We start from the raw sequence: 13,749 nt of genomic DNA on the forward strand, positions 1-13,749 counted from the left end.
AGACTTATAAAATAGTTAAATTTTTGACAGAAAAATTCTTTAAAAAATTTCAATAATAACAAAAAAATTTAAACAGCTGTAAGTAAGACTTCAAATTAAAATTTAAAGTTTAAAGTGTTATGGTTACGATATGAAAAATGCGTTTAAAATTTTAAGAGCTGCAGCTGAATGATCTGAACTCTTCAATATTAGAGCGGATTGGACAGGGATAATTTTTTTCTCACTTTTCCACCAACTGAATAATTTTTAGGGACCCTGCAGTGCACTTTAAGCCAAAAACACAATTAGTCGATTTTTCGAAATTCTTACATTTACTGACCTAAGACCTTAAAAACTTGCCTATGCTTTTGAGATAACGTTGATTAAGGTTTTAAAAAACTGAAAACTGTTTTAAGACGTATATAGTCTGCGTCATATTTATTAATACACCTCCTTCACATACTAATTTGTTAACAGAAACCGAATGTTTTTGTTGTCTATTTTAGCTAATCTCGCAATATTATAATTCATTATATTATTTTCGTCTTTCTAATTTTCAGAAATTTTAAATTAATAATAAATAATATTTTTACTTTATGCTCCCGTCTTTAAGTGTTTTCTAAGGTCAAAATAAAATTTGAAATATATGACAAAAATTACATATAAGATTTCTGCATCAAAAATTAATAATTATAATTTTTTCATATATTAATGTTTTGGAGATTATACAACTAAAATACATACTTCAGTAATATCTTCGAAGTATATTCTTAAAAAATTTCATATTTATATATGATTTCCATTTCATTAAACTTTAACTACCAAAAAAACAACTAAACAGTAGTCTCATTAGTCAATATTCTAGGCAGCAAGTTCGTTGCTTAAGTCTTTTGTTTACATACAAGCTACGCTAACCAATTGCACAAACAAATTTCTGTATTTCAACAGTAGGCTGTCGGCTAAACAAGTAGACGCGTTTGTTATTGTATACAAAGTAACAAAATACAAATTTCTCACGCTAATAAATAAAAGTCAAGCCAGAGCAAATAAACAAGAGTTTGACTGCCGCCGCCCGCCTTGCAGCATAAACCACCTCTTCGCTGCCTTCACGGCTGTTACAAGCGCACATTCATAATCAATGCTCTACATCTCGCTGCTCTCGAGGCACACTTGAACTGTTGTCGCATGTGTATGTATGTATGTACATATGTGTGTAAGTGCAGCAGCCTACCTGTTGGGGCTTTTGTGGCAAAATTAGTATGCAAGTTGATATGTATGTATGTTTGTGTGGTATTTGGAGCGTGTTTGTGTAAAAACTTTACACGCATTGCATATTTCCGACATTATGCAAGTTTTCATGATCAAGTCATGTTGTAAAGGAACCATGTTTTTGGGAGCACATGCAGACATTAGCATATATAGTTTGTAGTGGTGGGCCTGAGGTGGTGACTACCGCGTCTTTGTCTACTTCAGAATAATAACAAATGTGCTTTTTGAAATTAATATATATGTAAAATAGTAATGTTACAACAACAATAACAATGCTTTGTCGTGTTGAGATTTTTTCACTGGGCTTTGGATGGTCTGAATGGTTTATTAGGAAAAACAGAGGTTTCAAGAGAAGAAAAATTAAATAGGTAATAAAATAAAAAAAAAAATTGTACGAAAAAAAAATTAAAAAAAAAACTAAAAACAAAGTTATTAATAAAATAAAAAAACGTACGAAAAAAACAAAAATAATTAACACGTAAATTATTTTTAATTATTTTATTTTATTTTTTTAAGAGTAAAAAAATAAAGAAAATATTAATAAAATAAAAAAAATTGTACAAAAAATTAAAAAGAAAAATTTAATTATTTTTTTTTAATTATTTTATAATTATTTTTTTAAATTTTTTTAAAAAGACATTTGCGAGATTTCAAGATTAAAAAAACGAAATTATTAATAAATTAAATACATAATTGTGGGAAAAAAATTAAGAGGTTTCTAGATTAAAAAAAAACTAAATTATTAATAAAATAAAAATAAATTTGTACAAAAAAATTAAAAACAAAAATTAATAAAATTAAATTTTTTATATTTTTTTTCTTTCAAGAAAGCAGCACAATTATAATAATAAAAATAAAAGAAATTTAATTTTTTTTAATTATTTTTTTCTTTCTTAATTTTTTTAAATATTTTTTTTTTTTAATATTTGTTTATTTTTTTTAAATTTTTTTTTACCCAAAATACTACAATATTTTTTTTGCTTCCATAATGAAAACCCTCTTGCTCCACTTTTGAGTGTTGCCACACTTTATGCAGCATGAATTTGAAATTTGCTGGCGATTTCGTAACAGTTGCAATTAAAAAATAAAAACAATAAAAACAACAACATTTGCTGTCTGCACTCAAGCGCCGTTCGTGTTGGTTGAAGAAGCACTTGGATTAAAATGCAACCGAAATTCAAGTGCATTTTTGAAGTCACTGATAGGCTTAAGCAAGAAAAAAAGGCAAAAAAATATTTAAAATAAAACCAAATCCACAACGGGTCTCATAAATATACATAAGAGCGAGCGCATGAAAATGTTAAAAGTGCACGCCACTTGAAGAGAAAGTCGTTTTGAAAGTCCATCTTGACATGTAATGCACGAAATTGCAACCAAAAACTGCACCAGGCTGCATTTCAATTCATTTAACCCAATATCAGCGACAAGAACAACAACAACAAGAGGGCAAATCAGAGCAACAACGCTATTGAGTAATCTATATTTGCCAGCAGCGCTGTCCGCGGTCGCGATAACTCACTTGTCGGTCGGCTGATTTCTGCACGAATTATGACCGGATTTTCTGCTTCACATGCTAGTTGTTGTTTTACGTACCGTAGGGATTTTTGAAACTAAAGGAAATTAAAGAGTAAAAATAAAATTCGTGGACATTTGCTGCATTCGCGTAGCTTTAATTGACCCACAAAACGTTGCACCGTCCTTAAAACATTATTGTGCACATCACAGATATTCATACATATGTATGTACTACACATGTATTAACACGCCGACGAGGCATACAATTACAGGTATGTATGTATATATTTGCAATCAGCGATTACACTTGTGCAGGCAAGTCGCATTCGTGCACTTTTACCGAGTGACACAATTAACGAAATGCAGATAAATATCGTGGCATTGCGAAATGGTGCAAAAATTAAGGCAGAAAATTAAAAATAAAATAATACAAAGAAATAAAATGAAATGAAAAGAAATAAAGTAAATAAAATAAAATAATAAATGGAAAACGAAATAAAGTTAAATGGAACAAATATAGTAAAACCAAAAAATGTAAATTAAATAATACAAACTAAAATTAAATAAAAAAAATAGAATAAAATTAATTAACTTAAGTTAAATTAAACTAAATTAAATAAAATAAAACAAAATTAAATAAATTAAGTTAAATTAAATAGAGTAATATAAAATAAAATAAAATTAAAATCTTTTTAAAATAAATCAAAATTAAAATAAATTAAACTAAATTAAATTAACTTAAATTAACTAATTATATTAAAATAAAATAAAATTAAAAAAATTAAATGAAAAAAACATAAATTAAAAAAATTAAATGAAAAAAAAACATAAATTAAAATTAATTAAATTAAGCTAAATTAAATTAAATAAATTAATTAAATTGAGTTAAGTTAAATAGAGTAGTATGAAATTAAAATTAATTAAATTAAATTAAAAAATAAAACACTAAAAATTAAAATTAATTTAAACTGAAATAAATTAAATTAAAATTAAATAAATTACGTAATAGAAGATTAAAAAAATTAAATTATTTAATTAAAAAAATAAAATGACTTAAATAAATATTTAAAACAACGTTAACTTCAGTTCCACAGAAACTACAATATCCTCTACAAATACGAAAGATTCCTTACAAGAACTTAATTCCCATTTTTGATTTGTAGGGCAGCCATATGCTATAGTGACCCGATCTGAACAATTTCTACGTCAAATTAAAAAATGTATACAAGCACTTGACCCCGATCGTTCACTTTATGAATGTAATTTTTTTTATCTACAGACGGATGAAAGAACAGACAGATGGACATGGCTAAATCAAATCATTCCAGGTTGTCAAATATCTCTCTTCCGCTTTTTTGCTCTTTATTCAATAAGTTATAAAAAGTGTTACAATGATCGGAGTTGGTTCACATATGTGTATCGTTTCGTTCGATAAACTGTTTCCATCTAGACGGCAACTTCAGAATACCCCCCTCGTAGAAGCCCCAATACTTATTTGCGAAGATCTGGGACAGCCACTTTTCACAAGCCTCTTTTGTGTCCAACTTTACACCAACAAGAGCGTTCGCCATGGACAGAAACAGGTGGTAATCACTTGGCGCTATGTCCGGTCTATATGGTGGATGCGATAGAACCTCCCACCCGAGTTCCCGTAGTTTCTAACGAGTCATCAACGAAGTGTGTGGTCTGGCGTTCTCCTGGTGGAACACTGCACCTTTCTTGTTGGCCAATTCTGGACGCTTTTGGTCGATCGCCTGACACAAGCGGTCCAGTTATTCACAGTAGATGGTAGAATTAAGCGTCTGGCCATATGGGCACAGCTCATAGCGAATGATTCCCTTCCAATCCCACCAAACACACAGCAAAACCTTCCTGGCCATCAATCCCGGCTTAGCCACTGTTTGAAACGATTCACCGGCCTTCGATCTTGACTGTTTTCGCTTGATATTGTCGTATGTGATCCATTTTTCGTCGCCAGTCACCATCCGCTTCAAAAATGGGTCGAGTTCGTTCAGTTTCAGTAGCATCAGCAGCAGGCGTTGATTCGGTACAGAAGGTTTTTTTTGCGTCAAATCTTGTGGCACCCAAACATCAAGCTTTTTTTGTGTATCTCGCCTTCTGCAGATGGTTTAAAATGGTTTGGTCACTTACTCCCATCTTCTGGGCGATGTCACTAGGTGCCACATGCCGGTCTAACACATTTTTTTTCATGATTTGATCGGTATTCGTCGTCACAGGTCCTCCTCCGGCTGTCTTATCCATGGTGTCGTTTTCACCCACTCTGAATCGTTGAAACCATTCCTCCGCAGTTCAAAGTGATAGAGTACCATCCCCCCAAACACCATTAATCTCACGGAACGTTTCTCTAGCGAATTTGCCTTAAACGAAGGAAAACTTTAAAATAGCGCGAATTTCGGCATTAGTGAACTCCATATTTACACGTCTATAACTGTTGGACGCTATATCCTAACTAATCATGCATAGTGTCGTTTTATAGGTTATGTCAAGACCTTTCAAAGATGTATAGCATTGCCAGCTACGAGCTCTGTAGCGATTTATACATAGCCGCAAAATTCAAAAGACAAAATGCGAAGGGAGATATTTTCCAACCAATATTATAACTGTTTTTTTAACAATCAAAACCACAAGCTACACAAAGCAAACTCACTAATAAATAACAAAAAAGCAAAGATGTTTATTTACATATTATTATTACGTCCTGCAGTTTAATATATTTGCAGATTGTAGAAACACTTCCACTAGTTTTGTGAAACCGCATTCCGCTGTTACATTCTCACAGTTTGATTTTGTGGCGAAATTACGAGCATTTAACGGTGAACGCTTTTCGCAAATAATTTGCATTTGTTTTGCACAATTATTATCGTTCATTACAAAGATATCATTATGTAGCACGACTTGTACACAATCTTCCGCATCGCCCGCATTGTTGGGTTCGTTGTGCATCCAGAATGTATAAAGCATTGAACGTCCACTATTCAGCGACATATATGTGCCTTCCACCGACAAATCGTTGCTACTTGTCCAAACATGCAAATCACTAAACATCGACTTTAAGTACGAAAATAAAGCATTCTTTTCGGCCAACGATTCAATCGTTAGCAAATCACTGTCGTAAGAACGACAAAAATGAGCAGCTCCGAACCAATCCAGCTACAATTGGAAGACAATGTGTTTTATGCAAATAGAATTGTTTATGTTTGACTACCTTTAAACCCTGAGTCACTAAATAATACTTGCTGCCAACTTTAATGAAGGGCTGTAAATCCACATCTTCAACTGTGTATTAAAAAAAAATTAATATGAGAATAAATTAATTAATAATATTTGTATTACCTTCTTGAATCGATGTGCTACTAGCAGCAAATAATGAAGCGTTAATAAAAAGTAAAATAAACGGAATATATTGCACGTCTGCCATAATTCAAGTATATTTTTTAAGCTCAAGCCTCTGTGCGTCCAATTTGCGATGTTGCGAAACATCAAATGAATTTTTTGCAAGTTTTATAGATCATGATTTTAATAACAACAAGCTTTAAATATTATATGTATACGTATAAGAGTGTTTACCAAGCAGTGAATTCAACCAAGAATTGCTTTACTCTCACTCACAAATCATATGAACCGTAAGCGCACAAGTCGTATTTTGCTCTCGAGCGATAAGAATTTTGAAAGGCGGTGTCAATTTCGTAATTTATATGTACATAAATATTTCATACTGACTCAAAATAGTCAAAATAATTTGGTTCAAACCACACATATTTTTTTTAAGTTTTTCCTAAAGTTCTAAAATTGGGTATAAAAGCTAATTGAGTTATAATCTAAAGTGAAAACAATGTTCTTGTTTTGAGTGCATTTAAAAAAAAATTCTCGTTGCCAACTAGTATTTTACTAACCAGTGTGATTTTACTCAAAGATATCATACTATGGACTAGTGTTTTGGCTCACTCACATAATGCTTCACTGAGTACTTGTGCTATACTCGTATTCTGGTAAGCCACACTGATAAGAGTTCATCGCTTATCGCAGTTCGTGTCAGGATGAAACAAAAAATTAATTTAATGTAAATTATGGTTTTTAAATTATCATTATTTATATAAATACATACACTTATAGTGTATGTTCGCAATGCTCTACAATATATGGTACATAGGGTTTTCCCACTGTTTATAAGCTATCGCTTCATACTTATTAACGTACATATGTTTTTTTTTATACTCTCGCAACAAAGTTGCTAAGGAGAGTATTATAGTTTTGTTCACATAACGTTTGTTTGTAAGTCCTAAAACTAAAAGAGTCAGATATAGGGTTATATATACCAAAGTGATCAGGGTGACGAGTAGAGTTGAAATCCGGATGTCTGTCTGTCCGTCCGTCCGTCCGTGCAAGCTGTAACTTGAGTAAAAATTGAGATATCATGATGAAACTTGGTACACGTATTTCTTGGCTCCATAAGAAGGTTAAGTTCGAAGATGGGCAAAATCGGCCCACTGCCACGCCCACAAAATGGCGGAAACCGAAAACCTATAAAGTGTCATAACTAAGCCATAAATAAAGATATTAAAGTGAAATTTGGCACAAAGGATCGCATTAGGGAGGGGCATATTTGGACGTAATTTTTTTGGAAAAGTGGGCGTGGCCCCGCCCCCTACTAAGTTTTTTGTACATATCTCGGAAACTACTATAGCTATGTCAACCAAACTCTATAGAGTCGTTTCCTTCAGGCATTTCCATATACAGTTCAAAAATGGAAGAAATCGGATAATAACCACGCCCACCTCCCATACAAAGGTTATGTTGAAAATCACTAAAAGTGCGTTAACCGACTAACAAAAAACGTCAGAAACACTAAATTTTACGGAAGAAATGGCAGAAGGAAGCTGCACCCAGGCTTTTTTTAAAAATTGAAAATGGGCGTGGCGTCGCCCACTTATGGAGCAAAAACCATATCGCAGGAACTACTAATCTAATTAATTTTACAGCAAAATAAAAAAATATGTAAATGACGGATAATGAAATCTCGATTATCACTTTATCATGCGAGAGTATAAAATGTTCGGTGACACCCGAACTTAGCCCTTCCTTACTTGTTTTTAATTTGTGTATATATTATAATACGATTTATTTAAGAAAAGTAGTAGACATGCTTATACGAGTAGAATGTTATTATATTATGTTGTCAAATATCCCCCTTCGCCTTTTTGTCTTTTGAACTTCGCGGCTATATATGTACATATAAAGCGCTACAGAGCTCGTATCTGGCAATACTATACATCTTTGAAAGGTCTTGACATAACCTACAAAACGACACTATGGATGATTAGTTTGGATATTGCGTTCAACAGTTATAAACATGGAGTTCACTAACGCCGAAATTCGTGCTATTTTAAATTTTTCCTTCATTAAAGGCAAATCCGTCGAACTGCGGAGATATGGTTTAACCTGTTCAGAGTGGGTGAAAACGACACCATGGATAAGCCAGCCGGCGGAAGACCTGTGACGACGAATACCGATCAAATCATGGAAAACATCGAGTTAGATCGGCATGTGGCATCTCGTGACATCGCCCAGAAGATGAGAGTTAGTCACCAAACCATTTTAAGCCATACGCAGAATGCTGGATACACAAAAAAGCTTGATGTTTGGGTGCCGCATGATTTGACGCAAACAAACCTGCTGGACCGAATCAACGCTTGCGATGTGCTGCTGAAACGAAACGAACTCGACCCATTTTTGAAACGGATGGTGACTGGCGACGAAAAATGGATCACAAACGACAATATCAAGCGAAAACGGTCGTAATCGATGCCGGGATTGACGGTCAAGAAGGTGTTGTTGTGTATTTGGTGGGATTGGAAGGGAATCATCGACTATGAGCTGCTCCCATATGACCAGACGCTTAGTTCTACCATCTACTGCGAACAACTCGACCGCTTGTAGTAGGCGATCGACCAGAAGCGTCCAGAATTGGCCAATAGGAAGGGTGCAGTGTTCCACCAGGACAACGCCAGACCACACACTTCTTTGATGACTCGTCAGAAGCTACGAGAGCTCGGATGGGAGGTTTTATTGCGTCCACCATATAGCCCGTACATAGCGCAAAGAGATTACCACCTGTTCCTGTCCATGGCGAACGCCCTTGTTGGTGTAAAGTTGAACTCAAAAGAGGCTTGTGAAAAGTGGCTGTCCGAGTTCTTCGCAAATAAGGAGGGGGGCTTCTACGAGGGGGGTATTATGAAGTTGCCGTCTAGATGGAAACAGATTATCGAACGAAACGACGCATATTTGAACTAAATCCGATCACTGTAACACTTTTTACAGGTATAAATTGAATAAAGAGCAAAAAAGTGGAAGGGAGATATTTGACAATTTAATATATCCTTCAACAGTTCGTAACAATTTCGTAATTTTACTGCAAAAACCCCCAAAAGGTCTTACGACATTGCAATTCACTTGATTAACATACCCCAAAAACTACACAGATAAACACATACATACATATGTCATTATGAAATTTTCAAAAAACATATATATATGTCTTTATATACATGTATATATATATATATATATATATACATGTATATATGTATATAAATAAATGCAAAACGCTATAAAAGCAATGTCAAATTAAAATTGCAATTGCACTTCTCGCTGCACTCGTTCTGCGTTTTTGATGAGAAAAACACCATTTCTGTGCGCTTGCAACACACTGCGGCAACTATTGTACTGAGCTGTGCTCTGCATAATTTAACTGTGGCGAAGCGCAAAAATGCAGTAAATCGTATGACTCGATGATGAGGGAAATATGTCAGTGGCGGGCAAGCCCGAGAAGCGTCAAAATGAAATGCAATGAGCCAATCAACAGGCGACTCATAAGGCGCCGATTGACAGTTTGAGAAATCAAACGAACGGTGCAACAGCAATGTGCAACGCAATAAAAATGACAATAATAATAAAAGCAGTAGCTAGCAAAGCTGTCAATTAAGCTGCGACAATGTTGCTTTTTTGTATGGCATTCATAATTATTGTTGTTGTTATTGTTGCACTTATTATTATTGCTGTTGTTGATGACTCCGATTGCTGTGATTGCCACTGTGCGTGGAATGTTTGCCAAGTAGCCACAAAGCGGCAATTAAAACATTGCAAAAACAGAAAACAAACAACACAGACTAAGAACAGCAACAACAATAACTGCCGGCGGCAACAATACGCAGCGTCACGTATGCAAAACAACTTCCAGGCAGATTATGGCCGCTGATGATGTTGTTCAGATTGATGATGTTTGACTGATCGTAGGTGAGTTTGCGCCAAACAGGTTGCTGGTTGCTGTTGGCTGCCAGCTGTCTATTGTTGTTGTAAATATTGTTGTTGTTGCTGACGCGCTGTCAGCGTTAGCCGAATGTGGGCGTGCTGTGTCAGCGTGGCAACACACTTGATTCAAGATAACAAAAAACAAAATAACCACAAACAAAGCGAAAAAAGAAATAATAAAAAGTCACTAAAAATATTAAAGAGCCATAAACACCTAGCAATTGTGGTGATTTAAAAATATTATTATAATATTTATTGCTACTTGCAAATATCACGACTTCCAAGCAGAGAGGAAGTATGGCGTCTTCGCATTTTTAACTCACAATTGAAGTATTTTTATATTTACTTATATAACTATGTCTTCCTCAAACGGGGAGCAGACATTGGTAGCTGAGATATATTAGTACAGAGATTCCAAACAAGAACTAACGGTTGGTTAGTGAAAGCAAATTTTTGAAAATTTTTACTTTTTAAAAAGTTATGTTTTCCCACACATCGAAGTGTTTTTTGCTGAAACTGGGCAACGAATCGGACCAAAAACTCGGCGTATTACAGCCCTGTAACTATATGATGTCCAATTAGTCTATCATCACCTCCTGTCATCAAACAAATAGTCGCCGCACCCTCAACTTGACTCATCAGTGTTGGCAGTCATAACTACGAAGTCGTAGATAATTTCGTCCATCTTGGAACCAGAATAGCTCTTGCCAACTGGTGCTACTTTGGACTGAGTAGACAATTGAAAAGTAAAGTCCTCTCTCAACGAACAAAGATAAAACTCTACAAGTCCATCATCATTCACTTCCTGCTATACGGTACGAAGGCATGGACAATGTCTATCTGATAAGTCCACTTTATAGGTTTTCGAGAGAAAGGTTCTGCGGAAGATTTATGATCCTTTGCACATTGGCAACGGCGAATATCGCAGTCGATGAAATGATGAGATGACGACATTGACATAGTTCAGCGAAACAAGGGACAGCGGCTACGCAGGTTCGCTGATGAAGTTCACTATTTCGATTTTTTCTGGGTCTAAGATGTCTACCTCGGAGGTCCGTGTTTAATTGACGATAACAAAGCTAAAAAGAAACTTTTTCACATTGCGTTCAAACACTCTTCAAAAAAATTATCTGCATCAGCTATGTCGTAAGCGAAGTGAGGGAATCTGTTTTATTAGTCTTTGTAATAAGGCGATTCTAAGAAGCGTAGTAAGTTCACGTTTCAACCCAATACCAGGGATTTTGGAAATCGTATACTGCCCTTCCTTCTACAGTTCAGTAGGAAAGGTATGAGGTAGATAGGGATCCAGAGATAGATATCTATACGAATGGCTCTAGGCTAAATTATCGAGTTGGAGGTGTTGTCTTTTTAGCAAAATTATATTCCAAAATCGCGCTCTGACTACTAGAGCACTGCAGTGTTTTCCAAGCGGAGATCAAAGCAATTAAAGAAAGCATTTTTATTCGGACAAAGAGTGTGTTCAAAACATGAAATATTTCTATATATACAGCTAGTCAAACGACTTTGAGATCACTAAATTCTCTTAGAGCTTCATCCAAGATGGTGAAAGTATGTCACGATCTCTTAGTGCATCTAACATCCTATCTCACGACAAACCTGCAATGGTTTTCAGGAAATAGTGATATCCCAGGTAACAGTGTCGCAAATGAACAAGACAGAGCAGGCCCCACCCTTCAACTCGAATCCGAAAAAGTGAGAATTTATATGCCTCTGGCTGCTTGTAGATATTTAATCGACGAACGTGTTATAGTTATAGCCTTGGTGGAGTCAATCCCATATCCACTGAACAAGCACGCAAACGTGACATAAATGGTATACTAACTATTAAAAATGCAAAGAAATTATATACGAACTCTAGTAAGTGTGCTTACACGTCACTATCTAATAGCGATTGTAGAAGCTGTCAAAAGGCTTCGAATAGGAAACGAATCCCAACTATTTGCAAGGGTTTCTAGCAGATATGACGCAGGTTGTACAAATAAAACTTTTTCTACAGATGAACCTAAGCCCAAACAAGGGGTGGTTCAGAGATGGCATAATGGAATGATTCGAAACAGAGGAAGGGGAAGACCTCGACTCCGTTGGAAAGACCAGATGGAAAAGAACGACAGGCACGCTGTTGTAAACTCTGCTATAACCGCGTAAGCGTGGTCTACGCCAATAAAGAAGAAGAAGTTTCATAATAGGTCTCCTAAAGACTTGTATTCGAAATCAGACATCCACTCTACCTACCCTACCAAATAACTCGTGGGTTCATCTAATACGAGATCATGAACTATTGTCACGTTAACTACGTGACCGTTCTATTATGTATACAGGTTATACCGAAAGCTATGTATAATATAATAATATAAGTTTATTCTGAATGGGCGCTTGAGAAATACTACGCATATTTTGTATACAGTCAAGTAACTGCAGCCAACTTCATTGAAACTTCTAAAATCACACTCATTTACAAGACATAATGCCTAATGATATCTGACTAAGATCTTCAACTGTATCTAGATATATTTTTTTGAATTTAAAAGTACCACTTTCACAGCCGTTATGTTATTATTCGGCTTAGATATCTTGGAGCTTCGGTGTTCAATGGACTGGATGGAATTAGTTATCAAGTCTCTATTAAACTCCTCCAGAAGAGTTGACGTTCTATGGACATAACTTAAACTTCAGCTTGTATTAAACTGAACCTGCATCTGCCTTTACAATGGATCTGCGAGTCATAACAGCCAGCCATTATACTAACCTATAACATAACCTGTAATCTAACCTATAAACTAACCAAATATTTTGAATTTTATACCTACAATTTTAAAATATTTTATATTTCCAACAAACAACTTACGATTTTTCTTTATCAATTTCCAGATGCCAATAAAAAATCACCAATGCCCACAGTGACGCCAATACAGGGGCCAATATTCCTGAAAAATGGCACGGCGCCAGTGGTGCCGTTGTTTTCTTATCCCACACTCAACAACGGATCTTTCGTACAAATACCGGTAAGTGAAGAAATTTTATAGAAGATAGATTATATAATGTATGTAGGTTTAAAAACCTTAGTTGTGAAGTAAAGAAATTTCACAAAAATATATAAATGTTAAATAAATGCATAACTGTCTAAATAACTACAAATTAAATTGAAAATAAATTTTGATGATATGAAAATACCTTCTTCACAAAACGCACGAGCGTAAGCACTCGTTTTCAACATAACGAGACTCGTTTGTCCGGTACATGTGTATGCATGTATGTATATATGTGTGTCTTTTTTTAATAAATGATATTTAAAAGGCGTTAGAGCAGTTCAATAGTCGCTATTCCGCATAATTTGCATAGATGATAAATGTGCAGATAATTGTCATTAGTTAATGGACAATGAGGTGATCTATTTATACATATATGGTTCATAAAATACACTAGTCAACAAAAATTTGCAGTATGTACTTGAAAATACATTGATAAGACATTGCGAGAAAATTTTTGATTATCATTATAATATTTTTAAATTTATTTTAGAAAATAAAAAAAAATAAAAATTATCGATTTCTTCAACAATAAATATAAATATAGTAAAGCGCAAATATTGAACTTATCGTCGGATTTAATTTTGTATATTTTTTAAATTTTTAAAAT

At 34.4% G+C, this 13,749-nt stretch overlaps 2 protein-coding genes across 2 annotated transcripts in view; one reads left to right on the forward strand and one right to left on the reverse strand.

The window, feature by feature from the left end:
- Positions 1-13,749, forward strand: part of LOC105228782 (protein spaetzle 3) — a 76,662-nt gene that overhangs the window by 34,544 nt on the left and 28,369 nt on the right. The window contains exon 3 of the mRNA XM_029551328.2: positions 12,982-13,115. Coding sequence (XP_029407188.2) covers positions 12,982-13,115 — 134 coding nt within the window. The remainder of the gene's footprint in view (positions 1-12,981; positions 13,116-13,749) is intronic.
- Positions 5,363-6,480, reverse strand: LOC105228781 (C-type lectin 37Da). Its single transcript, XM_011208750.4, has 3 exons — positions 6,118-6,480; positions 5,990-6,060; positions 5,363-5,934 (listed from the first exon to the last, which is right to left on the reverse strand). Exons 1-3 carry the CDS (start codon positions 6,200-6,202, stop codon positions 5,476-5,478), a joined length of 615 nt encoding a protein of 204 aa, XP_011207052.2. The 5' UTR covers positions 6,203-6,480; the 3' UTR covers positions 5,363-5,475.

The sequence above is a fragment of the Bactrocera dorsalis genome, chromosome 1, assembly GCF_023373825.1.
Source record: "Bactrocera dorsalis isolate Fly_Bdor chromosome 1, ASM2337382v1, whole genome shotgun sequence".
Lineage (NCBI taxonomy): Eukaryota > Metazoa > Arthropoda > Insecta > Diptera > Tephritidae > Bactrocera > Bactrocera dorsalis.